Source organism: Pongo pygmaeus, chromosome 10 (genome assembly GCF_028885625.2).
Source record: "Pongo pygmaeus isolate AG05252 chromosome 10, NHGRI_mPonPyg2-v2.0_pri, whole genome shotgun sequence".
NCBI lineage: Eukaryota > Metazoa > Chordata > Mammalia > Primates > Hominidae > Pongo > Pongo pygmaeus.
Window position 1 is genome coordinate 66,162,189 of NC_072383.2, and position 12,148 is coordinate 66,174,336.

The window sequence follows — 12,148 nt, forward strand, 5'->3', positions numbered from 1 at the left end:
GTAGAGCACTTCGTAGAAGAGAAATGGATGCCATCTTTAAGATGACTGATCATTTGCTCTTACCTGCCACGTGGCAGGAGTTGCAGGATGGGGAGCTGCCTCCTGTATGAGAGCTTCAGGGTGGGAATGAAACATGACATATGATTTAAAGAAGCTTGGCTCTAAGCCTGAGAGCAAAGGGCTGGGTCTTTCTGTGCCTCCACTTGCCATGGGAGAAAGACACGTATGGTTAGATTGCAGAGCCAACATTAGCAAGAAAGTTCATCAGCACGGAGCTGAAGAGATCAGTAGCCTGCTTTTAGTCCATGAGTTAAGCTCATGGGGCAAGTTGGCTTCTCAGAGACCCCATGTGACCAGACTCATTGGTGCACAACCCTAGCTAGTCCAATGACACTGACTGTTGTTTGGCCTGGAGTAGTCTCTATCAGCAGAATCACCTTGGGAAACTGAGTAATGGTGGTTTGACAGACTGGGCCCTGAGCACACTAACATGACTACCACTATCAAAGTACCAAAAACATATTCCAAAACCAAATAGAAATAATTCTTGGATCATCTACCATTTTATATTATTTGTTCCTTTGGTAAACTTCCAGAAGTCAGGATATCTTCTGGATGTCTGATATGTGCATGCACAATTATAACAAAAATATATAATCCATCCTTGGGCTCCCTAAGTAGCCAACCTCAACACTGCTCTACATAAGGACAAGCTTGTTTTGAATATCAATTTGCTTTCATTCTGGTTGAATCCATTTGTACAATAATTCAATGCTCACATATTCTTTTTCCCGACTAGAAAAGGTAGACATCTATCTTCCAAGAAGGCAAAGTGGAAAATTAACTCCCAAATGAATCAACCAGAGAGAGAATTGAATCACAGTGGGACTTGCAATTTTAGCATACACACTTCAAAGGAGTTAGCGTGGGTGGATTTCGAGTAAGGAGACCTAGATTTAATTCACCAGCCTTCAGATCTTGGGCCAGTTATTTCATCTAAGTCCGTTTTCCCATCTGTAAAATGATATTTATACTTAAATCTCATGTTAACATTTCCTCCTATGTACCAAGCATATTTATCATGTTATTTATCCTTAATCGTCAAAACTATTCTTCAAGGGTTAATTTTGAGTTCAGAATTCCATGGGGATCCAGAGATGAGACCAGAAATTAACATGCGAAACCTCCCATGTATGTGTTTTGGTGCATTTTTATAAGGGCTCTCAAACACAGATACACTGAGAATCTCAACACCTGAGGTGAAGATGGGGGAGGGGCAGGGAAAAGAGCAGGTAGGTGTATGCATTTTAGAAAAACCTCCCGTTGCAGTTCTGCGGTTGGCTCCCCACTGTGGCTTGTGAGATATTAATTTAGACAGAAAGATCAAGCTACCAGTTTATAATATTTATTTGGGTATATACTTATACTCAAAGCAGAAGTTATATTCAAGGTGAATAAAAATTGAATTACCTGGATATTCTGCCGAGAAATGAAAGCACATATCTACACAAAGACTTGCACACCAATACTCATAGCAGTTTTATTCATTATAATCCCAAACTGAAAACAACCCCAAAGTCCACCAGCAAGTGAATAAAGAGGCAACATGCGCACCAAAACACGGATGACTCTCAAAAATATTACACTGAGTAAAAGCCAGGCATAAAGGATGGCTCCATTTACATAAAATTCCTGTAAACTAATTTATACCAACAGAAAGCAGATTATTGGTTGCCTTGGGGACCAGGGGTAGAAGGACAGACTGACTGCAAAAGAATATGAAGAAACTTTTGGGGTGATGGAAACATAATGCATCATGATTATGGTGTTAGTTTCACAGATGTGTACATCTAATCAAACTCACTGAGCTCTAATTTTTTTAAAAACTGCAGTTTAAAGTATGCCTTAATAAAACTAATAAAAATTTGAATTAGCAATCCCAGCTCCTGAATACTAGCAAATCTCAAGGGGCAGTTGTCACGTAATTAAGACTACTCACCAACACAAATCCATGTCTTCTGAGTTGCCCTTATTATGAGTGATAAAACACTACTGGGCCCTCAACCCTATTCTCTCCCCTGAGCCACTGAATAGGGTTTTTAACAGAAGCAGTCAATAACTGCAGAGCTAAATTGTTGCATAGAGACTGGGGTCATGACCTTGTCCCCATGAGAACTATATCCTAATCCATCTAACACCTGACAGATCAAGTTCATGTGGTTTGATTCACTCCAATGGGTGTACCCAGATTTTACATCCATAGCTTAGATAAAATAGACTGAGTTATGCAAAATTCCCTGCAAGCTAGCTCTAATTCCCTTCTTTACCATACATCAGTGGTCATCCATTGAAAACTCTGTCCTAACCAACTAGACTAACCAACCTTTGAGGAAGAGGCAAATATGTGTCTAGAGAGGTAAGTTCCAAACCTATTTTACAATTAACATTCCTCAGTTCAGATATGTATAGAAGCCAATTTGTGTTCTAAAGTCCAGTTATACTGTAATTTCAAACTTTTATTTTCATATTTAATGCCTTAGTAGCCCTTAATGAACAAACTAATTTAAAGGCCAGTGGAAGATAGGCAAATATTTGTATGCCTACAGTTCTTTAAAACTTCATGATAATGTAAGATCTTTAACAACCTTATTGTGAACCAATGATTTGCAAATGCACTTTTGACCAATTATCACTTTAGAACAGATTGTTCACTTGTTTTCTAACCAATAAGCATGAATATTCTGTATATTTTAGCTTCAGTACTTTCTATGTATTACTGTAAAGATTTTATGTAATATAGTTGTAAAATCCATATTTTTTAGAAACTTAAATTTATCATGATTTGCAAGATAAACAGTATGACAACAGAACATGTCCTGTGAGTGAAGAAATATATTTAAAAAGTTTTGTGTTAAATTTCTGTAAATGAGTCTGCCTTGGAAATTCTTTGTCCCACATTTGTGCGAAAATATCACAGACTTGGCTCCATTCCATTCTGACAGCTGCAAAACAAGTAGAACTTTTCATTAACCTGTTAGGAGTAGAATTCTTCTACGCGATAATTATTTGTTCCATGTAAAACTTTCTGGAAAAGCCAAACACGCTTGATCAATTTTTATTTCAAAATGTCTACAAAGTTTTAATTCTCCATTATACAGGTAATTTTTCAAAATCTAGACATTATTCAAATGTAAGCCAAAGTCCTTACACAAACAGAATACACTCAAAGATCAAAAATATACATATCTTTCAGCAAACTTTGTTACATAAATAAGAAAAATATATACAGCTGGTGTTTTCAAAGTACAATTATCTTAACACTGCAAACACGTATAGAAGGAACTAAAATAAAAAGAAACACTACAGCAAAGGTTAAAGGAACAACAAATTCATTTTACAACATCATCAATTACAAAGATACATATATCAAATCTTAGGGGAATATATACCTCACACTGGGATCTTAACTTTTACTCCACTTTGTTTATTTTTTTAGAATATTCTCTGGATAGGTGAAAATCTATCCATGACACCTATTACAAAAGTTACAACATGTGAAGAACTCAAAAATCTAGGTCTTTGTACTCTGGGATAGATGTAAAAATAATTCTTTAAAAGTTAAATTTGTATAAGCCTATGTTAACAATTTCCAAGTAAACTGTTCTATTGGAAATTAAATATTTCAAAGTAGAAAGTGTTAGGAAAAAATTCAAACACTCAAAAAATTTTAACACAGTAAGCAATAAAGAAAAATTTTGCCAACGTTTCCTTAGATAAAGGCAACTCAACTAGGTTTATGTTATACCCCAGAAATTCTCCTTCCTTTTCTTAGCTCGTGCCAGAGTTTGAAAAGCCCGGAGACTAGAAGCTGCAGAGCGAGCAGAAATCTCAGACAATCTGTCCTCATCTGCAATGAAAAATTCCCGAGATTATATTCAGTGCCAAAAATATCTATTAAATAAATATTATGTTTTATATAACAGAAAATTAAAAGCATCAAACTGTGTTATCAATGTCAAGTTAGTCAGGAAAAAAAGTAATCTACTGAAACGTAAGATACTACCATTCTCATGATACCGCACAGTAGTTTTCCAGGTTTATCATATATAGAAATCAAACCTTTTAACGTTAAAATTTAACGTTACATTTTGTTCCTTCCTGAAATCCCGTCATTAACAGAGCACATGGCCTATGATTTCAGTATTACTTGAAAATAATTCATCATAATACTGTTTTATCCTACTTTAAAAAGCACAGCTATTCTGAGCAAAAAGCTTTTCTACATTTTTTAAAAACAAAATGCCATACCTTAACATGGTATTTACATCACATTTCTAAAATAATCTCATTAAATGTAGAAATAATGTTTGATTTTAATATGCTACCCTTCATTAATACTGAAATTCCTCATTCTGAGTAAGCAAATCTTTTATAAGGTTATTTATAGACACTATTCTTCCATTAGAAAGAAAACAGGACTGGATTCAAAGTTGCCAGACATTTGCATTTCAAAACATACAACTTGATTTCTAGCTCAATGAATTATAACAAAAAGTCCTAAACCTGCTAAACGGAAAGAAAGTCTTTAATGTATGATACAGAGTATGAAATTTAAATTTACTTCCAATTCAAAATTTATAAGTTCAGTAATTCCATACTTCTTAGGATGAATTAAAGTAGTGATTCAATTATTCATATTGAATTCAAGTTCCTCCTGCCACTATTATAAGCAAATAAATGTCAGAATAAAAACTACAAAAGGCTGGGCATGGTGGCTCACGCCTGTAATCCCAGCACTTTGGGAGGCCGAAGCAGGCGGATCACAAGGTCAGGAGTTTGAGACCATCCTGGCCAACATGGTGAAACCCCATCTCTACTAAAAATACAAAAATTAGCCAGGTGTAGTAGCAGATGCCTGTAATCCCAGCTACTTGGGAGGCTGAGGCAGGAGAATTGCTTGAACCCGGGAGGCGGAGGCTGCAGTGAGCGAAGATCATGCCACTGCACTCCAGCCTGGTGACAGAGCAAGACTCTGTCTCAAAAACAAAACAAAATGAAACAACAAAAAAGAATAATGTCAATTTTCTCTAATCATGTATTTGTTTGACCATGGAAAATTGACAAAAATATATAGGCATTTTTTAAAAAGATGGATGTAACACTAGGCCAAATTCCTAAGCCCCCAACTAGACAAGGTGGAAAAAGAGAAAGAACACTTACCTCAGCTGTGATGTTAGGCACAATCTTTTATTATATGTTTGCCCTAGAACAGTTTTTTACCACTTTACTCCCAGCTTACTCATTTGTAATGGGGGTAATTTCACTCCCCCTCACAGGGTTTCAAGTATCTAATGAAATATCTGTGGAAGTACTTCATAAGCTATAAAGTGCTAATCAAATGTAAAGCCATTATATTATCATAGACTAGAACTCAAACTTTTATGTTATGTGACTACTGAAATACCTTCATCATTAAAGGCTTCATGCTGAGGTAACCGCAAATTGTTCATCCTTGCTTTTCTCACTTAAAACAAAAAGGCAGAAGAAATTATCCTTCAAAAGCCACTGAACAGCTTATCTCAATTATATACTAAACTCTTAGTAAAAGTAGGCTGTCATAAATTTTATTAATTATCAAACCTACATGTGAGTGAAGGTTTAAGAAATGAAAAAGATTTTATTAATTAATTTTATATCTTAATAGAAATTACCATAAAAGGGCCATTCATAATTTATAATGCACTTAGCAAGCATGTAAACAAACTATGGATAACTTCTTAATATTATTTCCAATGATAATATTGATCTATTCTAACTTTAAAGAAATGTAGTAGGCTTCTGATTAGAGATGGTAAATTAAATATACACATTTACAAGAAAAACAAACTCATAGGACAAAGAGAATGGGAGCAAATAAGACAGCAAGAAACTTTTTGGAACATGGAAAGCAAATGGAAGAGCAGTGAGTGTATAACTATACCCAAGTAAGTGGAAGTTGTGGAAGTTTAAGCCAGCAGAAGAGTGAAACCAAGAAACAACCAACTTGTTCCCCTGATGGCTCTGGGTTTGGGCGTACTGAGTACCACTGAAAGCTGGAGTGAAGGGAAGACTGAACCAGGAAGCTGGCTAAATATCTCTTTACAGAAATAGTTACTATGCCAGGTCCTCCTTTAAATTTGCACAGCTGGGTTCCCTGTTTCCCAAAGAGGCATGGAAGTTTCGTCTCTAAAATTTACCAGAGATACTTTGATTGAAGGATACCAGGTTCAACTGTGGGCAGGGGTACTGTATTCAAAACAGAGGCATTATATATATCATTTACCTCTTCAAAGAGATAAAACATTCCATCCATGAAATAAGAATGGGATGCTGTATAAAAGGAATATGCAATGCTTAAAAAATTCTTAGAAATTAAAAAGAGCAAAAATCTTTTTAAAAAACTAACAGACAGCATGTGGAGAGTCAAAGAGTGGACCCACCTAACCCAGCCCCTGCCTGGCTGTGCCCTTCCACAGCTTAACAAAAACGACATAAACTTTTGGGAGTTTTATAACCCTGCCCAGCTGTGAGAAGCCAGAATACCTCCCCTGGGCAACACAGGGCAAGCTCAAATACCACTGCTACTACTGCAGCTGGTGCTCTTTTGCAAGCAGCACCTCCTGATTAGAGGCCAACTGACACAGTCCATTATATCATCTCTAGGTAGAATAACGCTGTGCCCAGAATGGAGAAAACCAGTGCCTGACCTCAGCTATCACCACTGCCTGCAACACCCTAGCTGACCAGTGGTCCTGAATCTGTCTACGTGACAAGTTCACAACTATTATAACCAACATGCAAGAAAGCCAGCACCCTAAGCCTATCTACAACCAAGGAATCTCAGGAGTCCCAGATCTTTCAACTGGTGGGAAGTTTCTTTCAGCAGAGACACAATTGCAGTGCTAGGCTCAGCAGGAAGTCTACCCCATCACCCCAACAGTCAGGCAGGCTGAGTGCTCATGAAGGGTCTTGGAGAAGGGGTCTTCTTTCCCCTTGTCCACCACTGCAGACACAGCTGGGACTTCTCCCACAGGACTCGGTATGAGTGTGCCTATAGACAGCCTTCCTGGAACACTTTAGGGTGACTGCTTCCCCACAGGAGGAGCACTCCCCAGATGCAGGCTTGCATGAGACGCAGAGTCACAATTCCTATCTACTTGGATAACTCTCACCCTTCACCCTGATAAGACCTCACTGCATCTAACTGAGAGCTCCCCCAGCCACCTTCATCAAGGCTGGGACCTGTGCCCACCAGTGGGTATTGCATTCACCCACCTGCCTTAGCCACAATAAGTTCCTACCCAGGGATACCTTCCCTAATGGCCTGAAGCCTGAACTATCAACTCAGTAAACAAAATATTGGAGAAAAATTAAATAAATAAAAAAGTACACACCACAGGGGAATGAGATAAGCTTCAAGAGACCTCTGCCATTCCAACCCCACAGGAGACAGTGAACTTGCCCACACACTGAGTACACAGCTACTACAACCAGCATCTGAGGACGCCATCATACAAAGACTCTCTATAACCAAAGAACTTATAAAGACTCTTCACCCCTAAAAGCAACAAGAACCAAATTAAACTATAACAAATTATAATCCTTAAAGTCACATTCTTAAGAGGGGAAAAAAATTTTAAAAAAAACACACAGTCAAATCAAAAATAAATTTGAGAACAATTAGAACAGTCTACCCAAAAAAGAAGGAACCAGAAAGTAATTCTAGTAATATGACAAAACAGGGTTCTGTAACACCCTCAAAAGATCACACTCGCTCTCCAGTAACTGATCCAAACCAAGATGAAATCTTTGAAATACCAGATAACAAATTCAGAAGGTTGATTATTAAGCTACTCAAGGAGCTACCAGAGAAAGATGAAAACCAACATAAAGAAATTTAAAAAAAAATTCAGGATATGAATGAAAAATTTCCCAGAGAGATAGATATCATAAAGAAAACGCAATCAGAACATCTGGAAATAAAAAACACACTTAGAGAAATACAAAATGTAGTGGAAAGTTTCAAAAATAGACTAGAAAAAAGTAGAAGATAGCTGCATGCCAGGTCCAAGGGGGGGGAAAAAGCAGAAAAAAGAATTTCAGAGCTCAAAGACAAGGCTTTTGAATTAACCCAATCAAACAAAAATAAAAAAGAATCAAATGAAATAAACAAAGTCTCCAAGAAATATAGGATTATGTAAACAACCAAATGTAAGAATAAATGGTGATACTGAGGGAGAAGAACAGGCTAAAAGTTCGGAAAACTCATTTGAGGGAATAATTGAGGAAAACTTCCCTGGCCTTGCTAGAGATTTAAATATCCAAATACAAGAAGCTCAATGAACTCTTAGGAACTTCATTGCAAAAAGATCACCACCAAGGCACACAGCCGTCAGGTTATCTAAAGTCAACATGAAGGAAAGAATTCTAACAGCTGTGAGGCAAAAAGCATCAGGTAACTTACAAAAGAAAAACTATTAGACTAACAACAGACTTCCCAGCAGAAACCTTACAGGGCAGAAGGCATTGGGGTCCTATCTTTAGCCTCCTTAAACAGAATACCTATCAGCCAAGAATTTTGTTAGTTTAGCAAAACTAAGTTTCATAAATGAAGGAGAAATAAAGTCTTTTTCAGACAAACAAATGCTGAGGAATTTGTCACTACCAGACCAGCACTACAAGAAATACTAAGTAGGAGTTCTAAATTTTGAAACAAAAGCTTGATATGCAACAAAACAGAACCTCCTGAAAGCTTAAAACTCACAAGGCCTATAAAACAACACAACGGAAAAAACAAAGTATTTAAGTAACAACTAACATAGTGAATAGAACAGTACCTCACATCTCAATATTAACATTGAACGTAAATGGCCTATATGCTCCACTTAAAAATGGAACGGCAGAATGGATTAAAAACCACAAACCAAATATCTAACGCACAAAGATTCATATAAACTCAAGGTAAAGGGGTAGGAAAAGATATTCCATGCAAATGGAAACCAAAAAGCAGGAGTCTTATATCAGGCAAAACAGACTTTAAAGCAACAACTATTTAAAAAAAGACAAAGGTCATCATATAATGATAAAAAGGTCAATCCAACAAGAAGATATTACAGTCAGTCCTAAATTTATATGCACCTAACACTGGAGTTCCCACATTCATAAAACAATTACTACTAGACCTAAGAAATGAAGTAGACAGCAACATAATAATAGTGAGGGACTTCAATACTCCACTGACAGCACTAGACAGATCGTTAAGACAAAGTCAACAAAGAAACAATGGACTTAAACAATACTCTAGAACAAATGGACTTAACAGATATTTACAAAACATTCTACCCAACAATTGTAGAATATACATTCTTCTCATCATTTCACATGGAACATTTTCCAAAATAGACCCCATGACAAGCCACAAAACAAGTCTCAATAAATTTAAGAAAATCATACCAATTATCTTCTCAGACCACAGTGGAATAAAACTAGAAATCAACTCCAAAAGGAACCCTCAAAAACTATACAAATACATAGAAATTAAGTAATCTGCTCTTGAATGATTTTGGGGTTAACAATGAAATCAAGATGGAAATTCAAAAATTCTTTGAAATGAGTAATAGTGACACAAGTTATCAAAACCTCTCGGATACAGCAAAAGCAATGCTAAGAGAAAAGTTTATAGCATTAAATGCCTACCTTAAAAAGTCTGAAAGAGCATAAACTGACAACCTAGTATCACACCTCAAGGAACTAGAGAAACAGGAACACCATGGAATACTAATCCGCCATTAAAAGGAATGAAATAATGTCTTTTGCAGCAACTAAGATGGAGGTGGAGGTTATTATTCTAAATTAAGTAACTCAGGAATGAAAAATCAAATACTGCATGTTCTCACTTATCAGTGGGAGCTAAGCTATGAGGACACAAAGACATACAGAGTGATATGACAGACTGTGGGGACTTGGGGTGGGGGAAGGGATAAAAGTCTACATATTGGGTGCAGTGTACACCGCTTGGGTAACAGGTGCATTAAAATCCAGAATTCACCACTAAAGAATATATCCATGTAACCAAAACTACCTGTACCCCAAAAGCTATTGAAATAAAAATTTTTAAAAACAGAAAAGATAGAAGATAAAAATTAGTAACCCTTTCAAATTTAAAGAGAGAGTTGGAAAATAGGAGAGGTAAGATAAAAAATAAAATCATACCCAATATCTGAATAGGAGCCCTAGAAAGAGGAAATAGAGAAAAGAGAGAATTTTTTTTTTTTTTTTTTTTTTTGGCTCCCAGACTTAAGCAATTCTCATGCCTCAGCCTCCCAAGTAGCTGGAATTACAGGTGTGCACTAACACACCCAGCTAATTTTTTTGTAGTAGAGACAGGGTTTCATCATGTGACCCAGGCTGGTCTCAAATTCCTGGCCTCAAATGATCCGCCTGCCTTGGCCTCCCAAAGTGCTGGGATTACAAACATGAGCCACTATGCCTGGCCAGGAGAGGAAATTTTTGACTGAATAATTCAAGAAAATGTTCCAGAAGTGAGATTTTTCCAGATTGAAACGTCTATGGAGTACCAGCAAAATGAATTAAAAAAAAAAATACTCTCTCAGAGGCACATCATAAAATTTCAGAACATTAGATATGAACAGAAGATCCCAAAAGCTGCCAGAAAGAAAACACCACATATAGAAGATCCAGAATAAAAGGAGCATCTGACTTCTTAACATTAACGATGGAAGCTAGAAAAGAGCTGAGCAATGCCTACTAACACTAAAGGAAAGTCATTTCTGACCGTGAATTCTACACCCAGGCAACATGTGGCAATGTCTGGAGACATTTTTGGTTGTCACATCCAGAGAAGAGGTGCTACTGGCATCTATCTAGTGGATTCCCTGTATGTGTATGAATAAGAACTTGAGAGATATCTCACACATATATAACAGCAAAAAGTGAACTTAGGTGCAGCACAATTGGTCCCAAGGAGGGATTTTTCCTATTTAAAGAAATTTAATTAATACATTAACCAAAAATACTAAATAACTGATTTATTAACATAAAATGCATTCTTAGCCTTTGTACCTATCAGTATAACACTTTATTTTAAAAGACAAAAAATTAAAACCAAAATAATTACCATTGTGCTGAAACTCTGGATCTCTGAGAGAGCCCTGAATTCGACGAGAGGGATACCAGTAGGATGGAACATGTGGTGGAGAAGGCGACTGTCCAGGGGGATTTGTTGGGTATTCTGGAATTTTTGAAACTGGAAGAGTTGCCTCAGCAAATTTGGGGATATTGTCTTCAGAATCTTCCCGCAAAGGCAGAGGATCAACTGTTTTTATACCAGCAGCTGGAGAAGTCAGTAGGGATACAGCATGACTTTCTTTCTAAATGACCAAAAAAAAAAAAAAAAAAAAAAGATGCCTATGTGTAGATATGTAAATAAATAAGCCAAACATTTAAATCCAAAAAATATAACCAAAAAGCAGAAGGAGAAATATGAGAGAATTTATGCAACCTCTATGTGGGGAAGATATGATTATAGACAAACAGACTTGGCTATATAAACAAAATACGTAGACATTTTAAAAATTAAAAGAAAAACGCAGAACTTGGAAAAAATATACAACTTTTATGACTGACAATGAATTATCATTGCTACATAAGTATTTCTTTAAAAGCAGTAAGAAAAATATAAACCTAATTAAAAAGCAGAAAAAGGGTATGAATAAGCAATTCATATAATGTACACACAAATCACAAACAGCAAACGTATTCTACCTTACTAATGATCAAATAATTATAAAATGAAAGCACTGAGATATTAATTTTTCACGTACCAAATTTCAAAAATTAATTTTTAAAAGAACAATGATACCAGAGCTGGCAAGGATGTAGAGAAACTGGCAATCTCATGGACTGCTATTGGGAGTACAATCTTTCTGGGGGGCTGGCAAAACATAGCAGAAGCCTTAAAATTTAGTGTTCTTTGATTTCATTGACTACACAATAATACTTGAGGAGTAGTTACAAACACAACATAATATAAACAAAAATGTAGCTACGGATGGATTTCTTTACAGTATTTCTTCAAAATAGATTAAGA

The 12,148-nt window shown here is 36.3% G+C and overlaps 1 protein-coding gene across 7 annotated transcripts in view; it reads right to left on the reverse strand.

Annotated features, from left to right (window-relative positions):
• Positions 1-2,831: 2,831 nt before the first annotated feature.
• The window catches only part of MDM1 (Mdm1 nuclear protein), a 38,581-nt gene continuing 29,264 nt past the window's right edge, over positions 2,832-12,148 (reverse strand). For 4 of the 7 annotated variants that reach the window (XM_054443533.2, XM_063646489.1, XM_054443531.2 and 1 more), the window contains 3 exons: positions 11,177-11,429; positions 5,465-5,524; positions 3,100-3,907 (listed from right to left, as the gene is read on the reverse strand). In XM_054443533.2, the coding sequence (XP_054299508.1) occupies positions 3,795-3,907; positions 5,465-5,524; positions 11,177-11,429 (426 nt within the window). In that variant the 3' untranslated portion in view covers positions 3,100-3,794. Of the gene's footprint in view, positions 3,003-3,099; positions 3,908-5,464; positions 5,525-11,176; positions 11,430-12,148 lie in introns of those variants that run through there. The other 3 variants (XM_063646488.1, XM_054443535.2, XM_063646491.1) reach the window with 3 other exon arrangements.